The 12,767-nt window shown below is 35.3% G+C and overlaps 1 protein-coding gene across 1 annotated transcript; it reads left to right on the top strand.

Moving 5' to 3' along the window:
- Positions 1-5,329: 5,329 nt before the first annotated feature.
- Positions 5,330-6,705, top strand: LOC130987830 (uncharacterized). Its single transcript, XM_057911533.1, has 4 exons — positions 5,330-5,379; positions 5,465-5,564; positions 5,652-6,364; positions 6,484-6,705. The coding sequence occupies exons 1-3, from the start codon at positions 5,333-5,335 to the stop codon at positions 6,360-6,362; spliced, it is 858 nt and encodes a 285-aa protein (XP_057767516.1). The 5' UTR covers positions 5,330-5,332; the 3' UTR covers positions 6,363-6,364; positions 6,484-6,705.
- The last annotated feature ends 6,062 nt before the right edge of the window (positions 6,706-12,767 follow it).

The raw sequence follows: 12,767 nt of genomic DNA, 5'->3' as shown, positions 1-12,767 counted from the left end.
AATTCCCAAAGAAGTTCAAAAAATTCCCAAAGAAGTTCAAGCGAACGCGTTGAAATGTTCAATAAAATAGGTCCAAATTAAGGGCTTCTTTTCATTTAACGTAATGTTGCATATGTTCGTTAAATTTACATAAAAGTTCAAGAAAATGAGTTTATATGTTCAACAGCTTATAATTATTTACAGAAGTATGAGTTCATAATGAGTTCATACATTCAACAGTATATGTTCAAGAGAATGAATTCATATGTTCGTTAAATTTATAGAAGCACACCAGCAATCAATTAAAGCAATTTCGTCGAACCTGTAGTTTGCAGTTTTGGGTTATTCATCATGATAACCATGGACAGCAATCGGAGGGTGATAAAAATTTGGTAAGCCAATAGCCGATGAACTGGTAGTGTGAATAATCTGCAGGGATCGACGTGCTTATTGATCTTCAAGGGAATCGAGTAAAATCAGGGATTCGATGAACTTTCCTAAATTACGATAGAATGAAGTTTACAATCCTATCATTTGCCATTATAAATCTTACATTTCCGCCTTCATTGCATAAATCAAATTGAATATAATGGTGAAATGATACCCGTCAGATTTGATTCAAGAAATGGCCAAGATCTCTTCTTATTTCTTTGTCTATGGGGCTTTTCTTTATTGAGTGCAACCCACCCTATATATATGTATATATATGAGGTTGAGTTCCATAGAGAATTATCTTTTTCGAGAGAATGAACAAATCTATACATTTGACGAGCAGATCAACATAACTAATAAACAGACGTATTTAGTAAAAATAGAGAAAAACTCGCTACCATCAGGATTCGAACCCGGGCCAAAATGTTGTTCATGCGGTACATTGATTTGTTCATCAAAATTATAGATCTGTTCGTTTTTGTTTCACGAATTCTTTATTCTCTAAATATTTAGCATTCTCTATTGAACCTTTCTCTCTCTCTCTCTCTCTCTATATATATATATATATATATATATATGGGCTTAGCGTATAAACACTTCTTAACATATAAAATACAAACTAGCTAAAATGCATGAATTCTATGTAGAATACGTATGAATTCGTTGTGTAACTGTATGAATTGCGAAAAATAAATTTTTTGTTGTCTCTGGAATTCGAACTTGGGACCATGAATTCATACTCAATCGTAGATTTTGATGATCTAAGGGGTGAAAATGGTTCATATTTTATATTTTAAGAGGTGTTTTTATTTTAGTTCACCCATATATATATATATATATATATGGTAGGTTATAATAAGATTGCTACTTTTCGTAAGAAGTGAGAATAATGAATAAGCAGTATATAGTATTGGATAAGACAGTGCATAGTGTAGAATAATGATACTAAAAAAAATAGTAAAATTTTAGCACTGTTCAGAATTGGAATTCAGGTAAAAAAAAAAATCTCTAAATAAATATCAATTAATTTATTAGTTATAAATCAAATTTCACTGGAACGATTCTCTCTATAGATAAGACACGTATGTTTAAGACATATGAAATAAAGTGTCAACGAAGAAGTCCACGTGTTTATGCATACCACCATGATGATATGTGCGACGCACATAAAATTATTGAATTTTAATAAAGAATGAATATGTGAAATACAAAATATATCTCTCTCTATATATATATTATTTTTATAAAATTATCGTTAAAAATTAAAATAATAAATGTATTATAGGTAGAAGATAATTTTATAAAGGTACACATGTTTTAGTTATAAATAAAAAGATGTAATATATCGTTTTATATTTTACATTATTTCTTTCAAATTAAATGCATAATAGAGATACTATAGACAAATCAAATTTTATAAAAAGTCTATTTTCATAGGCAAAATCTCATGTGCAGATAAATCTGCACTGTGCGGACACTCACACACTCTATAATCACTACAAAAAAACGCGTATTTACCGGCGAAATCTACCGGCGGCGATTTTGCCGTCGGTAGATAACGGCGGCACGACGGCGGCATTCCAGGCGACCCGTACTCTCGAATATACCGGCCAGTTACCGACGGCAAACTTGCCGCTGGTAGATAACGACGGCGATGCCGCCGTTAATGTTAAAATACGCATTAAATAATTAAATTAATACAATTAACGGCGGCAAACTTACCGCCGCTAGCTAGCGACGGCATTTGCCGTCGGTAATCTTTAAAATATAGGGCAGCGGGTTTGCAACTTTTTTCAGTTTCTGCGCCGCAACCCCCCCCCCACGCGAACAGAAAATAAACCCCCCCCCCCCTGCTGCTCTTCCGCCGCCGCCGCCGCCGCCGCCGACCGCTGACCGCCGCCGACCCAGCAGGTAACTCTCTCTCTCTCTCTCTAGATCTATATATATATATATTTAATTAATTTTAATTATATATATATATATATATAATTATATAATTTCACTTATATTATTTATTGTAGTTCGACGACCTCGTTTCACCGCCTTCTTCACGACATCCACCGGAAACCACCACCGTACGCTCTCTAATTTATTTATTTAATTATTTAATTATGAATTTATTTATGTATTTAATTATATATTAATTAAATAGATTTATTTGTTATATATAGTTAATTAATTTATAATAGATTTTGTTTATAACTAAATTATATGAAGCATGATTAATTTTAAATTATATTAATCCATTTAATATATGATGTTGTTAGTTTAATTTTAAATTATGAAGCATGATTAATTTTAAATTATATTGTAAGTTGTTAATTTGTTAGAATAATTTATATATGTTGGATAATTTTGTTAAATTAAATGTTATGTGCTATGTGTTTATGAAATGTTATATTATTATATATATATATATATATATATATATATATATATATATATTGTGGGATAGATTTAATCAATTTCTTAAGGATCTTCTCCCTTTGGGATAGAAATTGATTATTTCTTAAGGATCTTCTCCCTACAAATGATTGTTTTTAATTTAATTACCATGATTTTTATTGCTTTTATTTGTATTGTATTATTGCTTCGACATTGGGGGGTCGGGTAGACCTAGTATAGGCTTAGTAAATTAGGACCACTATGGTCACTATAGTTGCTGGTAGAGTCGAGCACTTGGTAGTTAGGATAGTGGGGTTATGCTGTCGAAATTTTGTTAGATTTCAAGTAATTTATTATGTTTTATTTGTTTTTTTCAATTAGAATTTGCAAGAATGAGTGATAATCGTACGTGGATGTACGCGAGATACAATGATCGTACCGCATTTGAAACGGGGCTTGAGTTTTTCCTTGAGTGGGCGTTCAATCAAACGGCGTACACAGATGGACAAGGTAACATTAGGTGCCCGTGTAAGAAGTGCAAGAATCAAGCATATTTAGATGTACCTACGGTCAGAGAACATGTTAGTAGGCGTGGATTTGTCCTGAATTACAAAGTTTGGGTTTGTCACGGGGAAGCACCGCTGTCTATGCCGAGAGAACATGCTATAATGAATGAGGATGATGGATTATACAATAACTACGAAAGGATGGTGCATGACCATGCTGGACCTAGTAATTATCAAGATCCTCCAAATCTGGAGCAGCCGCCCAATAATGACGCTCAACAGATTTATAATATGTTGGATGCAGCGGATACTCCATTGTACGCAGGATGTGACACGTACTCACAATTAAGTTGGATGACTCAATTCATGAGCATAAAGACTGAAAGCCACATGTCAGAGAGGACTTACAATCAGATGTCTTCGATGATGAAAGCTGCTTTACCAGAGGGTAACAACTGTCCAGAAGACTTCTATAGTACGAAAAGAAATCTACGTGGTTTGGGTTTGCCAGTAGAGAAGATCGATTGCTGTGTTAATAACTGCATGTTGTATTGGGGGGAAACTAGTGAGCTACATAGTTGTGTGTTCTGTGACCAATCACGATATAAGGACAGCTTGCGTGCATCTGGGAGTCGCAGAAAGAAACAAGTGCCCGCTAAACAGATGCACTATTTTCCCTTGACGCCCCGATTGCAGAGATTGTTTGCATCTCCTGCAACTGCTGAACATATGCGGTGGCATGCGACCTCCACAGACGATGGGATAATGCGCCACCCGGCCGACTCTCCGGCATGGAAACATTTGAATTCAGTCTTTCCTGGATTCGCCGATGAGATTAGAAATGTGAGGTTGGGCCTCTCTACAGATGGTTTTGCCCCATTTGCACAATCAGGGCGTCAATATTCTTCTTGGCCAGTTATTGTCACGCCGTATAACCTGCCTCCGTGGTTGTGCATGAAAGAACAATTCATGTTCCTCACAGTCCTCGTGCCTGGCCCATCAAACCCAAAGATGAAGTTGGACGTATTCTTACAGCCATTGATACACGAGTTAAAATCTCTGTGGGAGGTTGGTGTGAACACTTACGACATATCGTTGAAGCAAAATTTCCAGATGCGAGCAGCTCTGATATGGACTATCAGTGATTTTCCAGCGTACGCTATGTTGTCTGGGTGGGGTACAGCTGGGAAATTGGCATGTCCACATTGCATGGAGAATACAGAAGCATTCACTTTGCCGATGAGTGGAAAACAATCGTGGTTTGATAATCATCGGAAGTTCTTACCTCCTAACCATGTGTTTAGGAGAAACAAAACTTCATTCTTGAGGAATAAGACATGCAATGTTGGTCCACCAGAACAAAGATCAGGAATACAAATCTTGAATCAAATCGAGGGGTTAGGCTTCGTGAAGGTTACCGAAGACTTCGATGGCAGGAACGCTCAACTCGCCAAATATCAAGATGTAGGGTGGAAAAAGAAAAGCATATTTTGGGATCTACCGTATTGGAGATATCTTTTGATTCGACATAATCTAGATGTCATGCACATTGAGAAAAATGTGTTTGATAACGTGTTTAATACTGTCCTGAATGTGAAGGGGAAGACAAAAGATACAGAAAAATCTAGAGAAGAATTGAACACCTTCTGCAAGCGGAAAGAGTTGAAGAAAGTGGATGGAACTCGAGGGTATCCGAAAGCATGTTATACGCTTGACAGGGAAGAGAAGAAGATCTTACTCCAATGGATCAAGAGTCTTAAGTTTCCCGATGGGTACGTGTCAAATATTAGTAGATGCGTTGACATGAACGCCCTGAAGATGCACAACATGAAAAGTCACGACTGTCACGTGTTCATGCAAATCCTTCTGCCTGTTGCATTTAAAGAACTTCTTCCTAAGAATGTTTGGGAGGCAATTACAGAGTTAAGTTTCTTCTTCAGAGAATTAACATCCCGCAACGTGGCCATATATGACATGAGAATACTGAGTGAGAAGATAGCTGTTACTCTTTGCAAACTTGAGCTGCACACATGTATATTTTGAGCAATTGTGCAGAGGTTGCAGAGACATATAGCAAGTGAGTATTCTCGTTCAATTTACGTATAAGAAGTGTTCATCATAATATAGGTGTTAACATATTTATTTGATTCTTTGTATCCAAGGATCTTCAAGGAGGAAAAACGATATGCAAATCCTTACATGACTGATGCAGAGTTTGAAGTCGCGTTTCACAACGAGTTTATTCTGTGGTTTAACCATTACGTAAGAGACGATAAATTTATGTTAAATATACATTTACTTACTCTAAAATTGGCTAGCAAACTTAAATGATATTTGCGTCTGCAACAGGTTTGTCGTCCTTGTAACGACGAGTTGAACCCTTATATTAGGTCGCTTGCAGCTGGACCATTAAGGGAGATTGAAACATACTCCGGCTATTTCGTGAATGGCTACAGGTTTCACACAACTGATCATGATAGAGAGAGTGCGACTGTGAACAGTGGCGTTTGCATAAAAGGTTCGGTCTATGGTAGTGATAGAGATGTGCTAGACTTTTATGGGCGTCTGCAAGAGGTTTGCGTGCTGGAGTATCCGGGGTATCCAATTAAGCAGACAGTCTTGTTCAACTGTGAATGGTTTGACTTGTCGGCTCAGGGAACTTCTATTGATACAGACTTCAAGTTAGTTTCACTGAACCACACACGAAGATATAGGAAGTATGATCCCTTTGTTTTGGCGAGTCAAGTAGTTCAAGTGTTTTACTGTCCCTATCCCAGTACGAACCAATCAAAGAAAAATTGGTGGTCAGCATGCAAAGTCAACGCAAGATCTAAGGTTGAAGTGTCTACTGCAGCATCTACATCAACATTAGATCAACCATTTCAAGAAGAAGTGGTTACTATTATGCCTACTCACACAAGTGTAGGCATTGAACAACCACTTCTCCTTCATCCCCTCGGTGGAGTCGTTGAGATTGAAGATGACGATGAAGCAGAAGACGATGATTCCCCGTTGACATCTAACGATAGTGATGATGATAGTAGTGATGCTTATGAATAAATGTAAATGCACATTTTGGTTGAATTTGATTGCAAATTTGTTATGTTTATGTTTATGTTTGTTAGTTACTGTTAATGTTACGTTTCGTGATAGCGTTTGTTAATTTAATTGTATGCAACAGGCATCATGTCTACCTCTCGAGGTTTGTTGGGATTTGGGAGGCAATCTGGCGTTAATGCGCCAGAAGCTACAGCAGATACATCTGATGGGTCTGGGACGCATATTTCTGGGACTCCCGAGACTCCCAATGCTTCTAGTAGTTCACGGGCTAGAAGGCCTAGGGGCCCTACAGCTGCCGCTATCAGAGAGAGAGAGGTTAAGGCACCTGATGGGAGGACGGTATTTCAGAAGCATCCTGAGACTGGGTAAGTACATTAGTTAAAATTACTGTTTCTCGTACACCATGATTAAGTGACAAAATTACTTGTACACAGTGTTTTGTTGGAGCCCACTGGCCTGTCCAAAGCTTGCACGTGCACATTTAAGATGTTTGAAAACACAGGCGGGTACACATGGAAGTTGACGCCCCCGGCGATGAAGGATAAATTTTTTGATGAATTACAGGTACAATTAAATTTATAATACATATAAATATATCATATTAAATTGTTAAAATGTTTGATATTAAATTAATTCTCTTTCTTTCAACAGAAAGAGTTTACGTGGAAGCCCGAGGATGAGCATGACGTGAGGATCATGTGGGAGACAAAAGCCCGCAAAAGGTACTCCGACATGATGAGCGACTACAAGACAACTCTCAAGCAGTGTATCAGCCAAGGGAGAGAGATGTCTAGGCCCGTCTGGATGACTCCCGATTTCTGGACTGGACTCCGGGATTACTGGCATCAGCCCGAGGTTGAGGCTGTTTCAACTCGAGCTCGTGCCAACCGGATGTCCGAGCCCGATGGGGAGGGTACAGGGATCAGTAGGCACGTGGGCGGGTCCCAGTCGACTCGTATCCTGCAGCAGTATATGGTATGTAATTAATAAATAATTAAGTATATAAATTAAATTAATATATTGACTAATATAACTTATTTATCTTATATAAATGCATATACAGAGCTTGGATCCTGGTACTCCCCAGGATGCACCGAACTATGCCACCTTCCTCCGCCTCCACACGTACGCCGACGGAAGTTATACGTCGGAGAGAGATGCTAGAATTGACGTAAGTGTTTAAGTTTATTCAAATATTTAGTGAATGTATTTATTTTCTAACAATTATGCATTGTTATGTATGTATTAGGCCGAGGTTCATCGACTGGCCGCTGCCACAGGACGACAGGAGCGGCTAGACGAGGTGTATTTGGAGGTGGTGCAAATTGATAGGTCACGGATCTACGGCGTCGGGAGTGCCGGGCAGAGTCAGGCTAGTAGGGGGTCTATCCGCAGCACGGGCACTTCTGCGGTGTCTCAGCAGCTTTATGAGACACGGATCTCCACGCTGGAGGAGCGATTGGCGGCAGAGCAAGCACAACGCCAACAGATAGAGGAGCGCATGGCGGCAGAGCAAGCAGAACGCCAACAGATGCAGGACCGCGTGGCTCAATTGGAGGCGTTTATGAGGATGTATAATGCTCCGCCACCTCCACACCCTGATGCCGATGATGATGATGCTTAGACTTATGTTTATGTTTTCAAACAAAATTACATTTGCACTTTCTTTTCAAATTTATGTTTTATTGAACTATATATTTCAAGTGCTTTAATTATTAAAACTATAAATGTTTTATATATTTATGGCAATGATGATGATGATTGCATTTAACATAAACAAATAAATTCAAATCACATTATAATAACCAAATTAAAACACTTTTGGTGTATTAATGTTAAAAAAATTAATTAATTAATTAATTAATTAATTATTAAATATTAATTAAATATTTTACCGACGATAAAAATAAGGACCGAAACGAACTCGCTCACTAATTAACAACATATTTAAGGTATTATCTCCACATATTCAAAGATTATAATTATATGAGTGAGTATATAGCATTTAAATGAATTAATAGATGTAGATATATCAATAATACGAGTGTTCTGTACTGGTGATCACTCGAAAAGAATTTCAAAGTTAAGCGTGCTTGACACATAGCACAAGCAAGATGGGTGACCCACTGGGAAGTCGGGTCGCCGACTGGGAAGTTCGTCTAAAGTATGCAATACCGTATAAATATGGAAATAAATTGTGGATATACAATATACAATAAAATAAATAAATAAATAAATAAATAAATAAATAAATAAATAAATAAATAAATAAAATAAAATAAAAAAATAAAATAAAAAACATTACCGTGGGCAAAACGCCGTCGGTAGTTACCGACGGCAATTTCCCCTCGGTAAATACCCGGCCATCCTCCGGCGTGACCCACCGGCCGGCGGCAGTTTTTTACCGACGGCGATTCGCCGCCGCTAGTTAGCGGCGGTAATCGCCGTCGGTAGTTTTCCGGCAGGGTCAGCCGGACTCCGGTGGCTCTCTACCGACGGCAAAATAGCCCTCGGTAACTAGCGGCGGTGTCTGCCGCCGCTATTTCTCCGGCTATTCTCCGCCGTTTAACGGCGACAATTCCGGCGGCATCGCCGCCGTTAACTGCCGACGGCGGATGTTCGCCGCCGTTATTGTCGTTGCCGACGAACCATTTAGCGGCGGGAGATTGCCGCCGTTATCGCCGCCGGTAACACTATTTACCGGCGGCCGTCTTTTTTTACCGACGGCATTTAGCCGTCGGTAATCAGCGCTTTTTTTGTAGTGAATAAAACACTTTAATGTGTTCTATTATTGTTTTATCCACTCGAATTCAGACCAATTTGATCCAGTGATATTACATAAATGATACTTTTATTAATAATAAATGATAATTTTATTAATAAAAATTGATACTTTAATAAGAAATACTATAATTTTGCTTTTATAATTGAAAGTATCACTTGCGAAGTTTTTTTTTTTTTGCATTTTAAAAAAACTATAATTGTTGGTAATTATATCATGCGTTGTACGCATTATTTCCTTTTTTTATTAATAAAAATATTATTCGTTGTTGATAAAAAAAATTATTTATTATCGATAAAAATATTATTATGTACATAATATAATTGAATGAAGCCAAGCGAGACAGAATCACACGTTAAAAACTCTCGTAGGAGACAAGAGACCAACACATTTTGATATAAAGGTAGATAGATAAATTACCGACTTCAATTAATCATGAAATAAAATGTCAGATAACTCATATCAAAGAAACAAGTTCACGTGTTTATGCATATATACGTACCGACTTCAATAAACATGCCCCACTCACAAATATTAGCATAGAATATGTACAATATATGCGACGAAGTTTCCTAGGAAGCTACTTTGATTGAGAGGGACATGTAATTAAATTTAAATTAATCCATAAAAATTCCAATGAGTCAAGCTTCGGAGTAGTTATGACAATATTTATAACATCACGATTCACGACAGACTCGTGAGAACGCACACTAATCCTAATTTATAACTAATTTTGAATAATCTATCTTATGTACTTCCATTAAATTCTACTCCATATATTTTTTCTAGAATAATAGACAAAAACCCAAAAAACGTGGTGAATAGAATTATGTGCGTAGTTGAATGCCTACTTTTGGTCGACGTGGAGCAACGTGACTTGCAAACATCCTACCATAAAACTGATTTTAAAATTCCACTACAAATAGAATTATTGTTTTTCATTATTGAATCCATCCAAACGAATTCACTGATTATTCATTAACAAAAATAGCCTCGATCGTGGCTAAGAAAGTGCATATAAATATATCAAGATCAACACTTCCCAGAAATTTCATTGCAACTTCCGAATAAACCCTTGGATTTATTCTTCGGAAAATATACTAAATTAAGCATGGGAAATAAACCCTTGAATTTCACTCACATGATCACATCCATAGTGAGGGAAGTCGTCCTGCGAATTTTATGGCTAGGCAAGGGCATCAAGCCCAAGCACTAATTATTTTTCATTCAGAGTTTGCTCTTCGTTATTTTCTTGCTCTGGTTAGGATAGATCAGCTCGGTTATCCTAACTTTAAAGTTAGATATCATGTTGATAGTTAGTTTTGTTATATTTTGCTTCCGTTTGATTTTGTCTCCTTTATTTTCGGGATGTAGTCATTTTTGGACCACATCTCTGTATAGTTCTGTTTTATCTGGTTCTTGTTTTTTTCTTTGGTTTCTGTTGGCGTTGTCACTTTTGGACAACGAGATGTATGAAATATTGGTTGATGGTTATCTACAGGTTGAGGGTCTGCCTAACCCATCACCCTTGTGATGTTTTGTTTGGTTTTTGTTTTTTTGTTTTTTGTTTTTTTGTTTTTTTAAGCATGGGAAATATATACAATAAATTAAACGGCCGGTATGGACGTACAATTTGAATTGTCACGGGATAGGATGGTCTCAATTAGTATCAAATGTTGTAAAGATTAATGTATATACAAAAACTCGTTAAAGTACTAGTATTCTTTAATTTTGAATCATGAGATGCATTTTGCAATAATTCGTGATTTTGTATATGTACGGATTTTTTTCCCAAAAAGATTTTTGGCCGCCTAGTGTCTAAAACACCTTCATAAAAACCAATTTTTACTTAAAATTTCATTTGATCAATTTTTTGTTATTTAGTGATTTGTCTAAAATCTCCTTTCCAATAATAGCCAACCAATTTTGAGTATTTTTCGGTTTTTACAACTCCGAAATTTCAGCTATTTTTTTTGTTTCCAAATTATTTTATTGATTTGTTTCCACTAATTTAGGAATTCTCCTAAAAATAATCCTAGATTTGTTTCCACAAATATTATTATTTTTTAAAATTATTTTATTGATTTGTTTCCACTAATTTAGGGATATACCTAAAAATAATTCTAGATTTGTTTCCACATATATTATTTTTTTTCGAAAATTATATTATTGATTTGGTTCGTTCAAGCTTAATATAATAAGCACTTAGCGTGCATTAAGATAAAACTCTCTTGGTTTTAGATTAAGAAGAAGTATTCTTTTAGTTAATAATCTTACTTAATTATTTTAATTTTAATACACAATTAAGTTTATGTCGCCATTACAAGTACTAATCTTACTTAATTATTTTGGAAGCAAATAAAAATAACATAATTTTTGAAAAAATAAAATAATTGTCGAAAAAAAATATGTGTAAACAAATCTAGAATTATTTTTAGGAGAATCTCTAAATTAGTAGAAACAAATCAATAATATAATTTTAAAAACAAAACAATAACATAATTTTTGAAAAAAATAATATATGTGGAAACAAATCTAGAATTATTTTTAGAAGAATCTCTAAATTAGTGGAAACAAATCAATAATATAATTTTCGAAAAAATAATATATATGGAAACAAATCGAAGATTATTTTTAGGAGAATCTCTATATTAGTGGAAACAAATAAATAATTATAATTATGAAAATAAATCAATAAAATAATTATCGAAAAAAATAATATATGTGAAACAAATCTAGTATTATTTTTAGGAGAATCTCTAAATTAGTGGAAACAAATAAAAATAACATAATTTTTTTAAAAAATAAAATAATTTTAAAAAAAATATTTGTAAACAAATAAATCTAGGATTATTTTTAGGAGAATCTCTAAATTAATGGAAACAATTCAATAATATAATTTTGGAAAAAAAAAAGTTAGCTTAAATTTCGATAATCTAAAAACCGAAAAATCACTACAAAATAAGTTGGCATAATTTTGGAAAGGATATTTTAGACAAATAACTAAATAGCAAAAAATCGGTCAAATTAAATATTAAGCAAGAACCGATTTTTTGTGAAGGTGTCTAAGACACCTAGTGTCCAAAAATCATGAACTTTTTTTTTTTTTCCTTCTTTTTGAAATATGTCTATTTCTTTTTCGTTTTTTTTGATCAGGCAAAGTCATGGTAGATGTTAGTAGTTAGTTCCCCATCCACTCCAAGAACCACCTTATATCTTCATTCACCAAATCCACCTTATATCTCCAATCTCCAATTCGCTCCCAAGAGGGATCGAACCCGGGTCACTTCACTTAAGTGAGGACCTGGTGACCAGTGGGCTAAGCCCCTGGTTAAATATGTCTATTTCGATGCAACAAAAACAAATACTCGTACTATTAGTACAGGGAATTTCCTGTTAGCTTCTTATTGAGGGACATATATATATTTATTTTCTACTTTTACGTCGGCACGTTGATTTAATGTTTGTAATTTACGATCCTTATTAAAATTTATATACAGAAGAAAAAAGCAAGAAAACATCCAAACGATATAATATACTATGAATTTAATTACGTTTTGCACTCACTTAGAATTTTAAAATAGTCACACAAAAACTGCAAAAGATTGAGTATAGTACAGCCA

Source organism: Salvia miltiorrhiza, chromosome 1 (genome assembly GCF_028751815.1).
Source record: "Salvia miltiorrhiza cultivar Shanhuang (shh) chromosome 1, IMPLAD_Smil_shh, whole genome shotgun sequence".
Lineage (NCBI taxonomy): Eukaryota > Viridiplantae > Streptophyta > Magnoliopsida > Lamiales > Lamiaceae > Salvia > Salvia miltiorrhiza.
The sequence above is the reverse complement of the archived record's forward strand: the minus strand, read 5'-3'. Positions and strand labels throughout refer to the sequence as shown.

Excerpts from the sequence above, each read along its gene's own strand:
- LOC130987830 (XM_057911533.1), top strand. The coding sequence starts at position 5,333 with ATGTATATTTTGAGCAATTGTGCAGAGGTTGCAGAGACATATAGCAA. Across the intron at positions 5,380-5,464 it reads GTTGCAGAGACATATAGCAA|GATCTTCAAGGAGGAAAAAC; the intron begins GTGAGTATTCTC and ends TTTGTATCCAAG. Across the intron at positions 5,565-5,651 it reads TTCTGTGGTTTAACCATTAC|GTTTGTCGTCCTTGTAACGA; the intron begins GTAAGAGACGAT and ends CGTCTGCAACAG.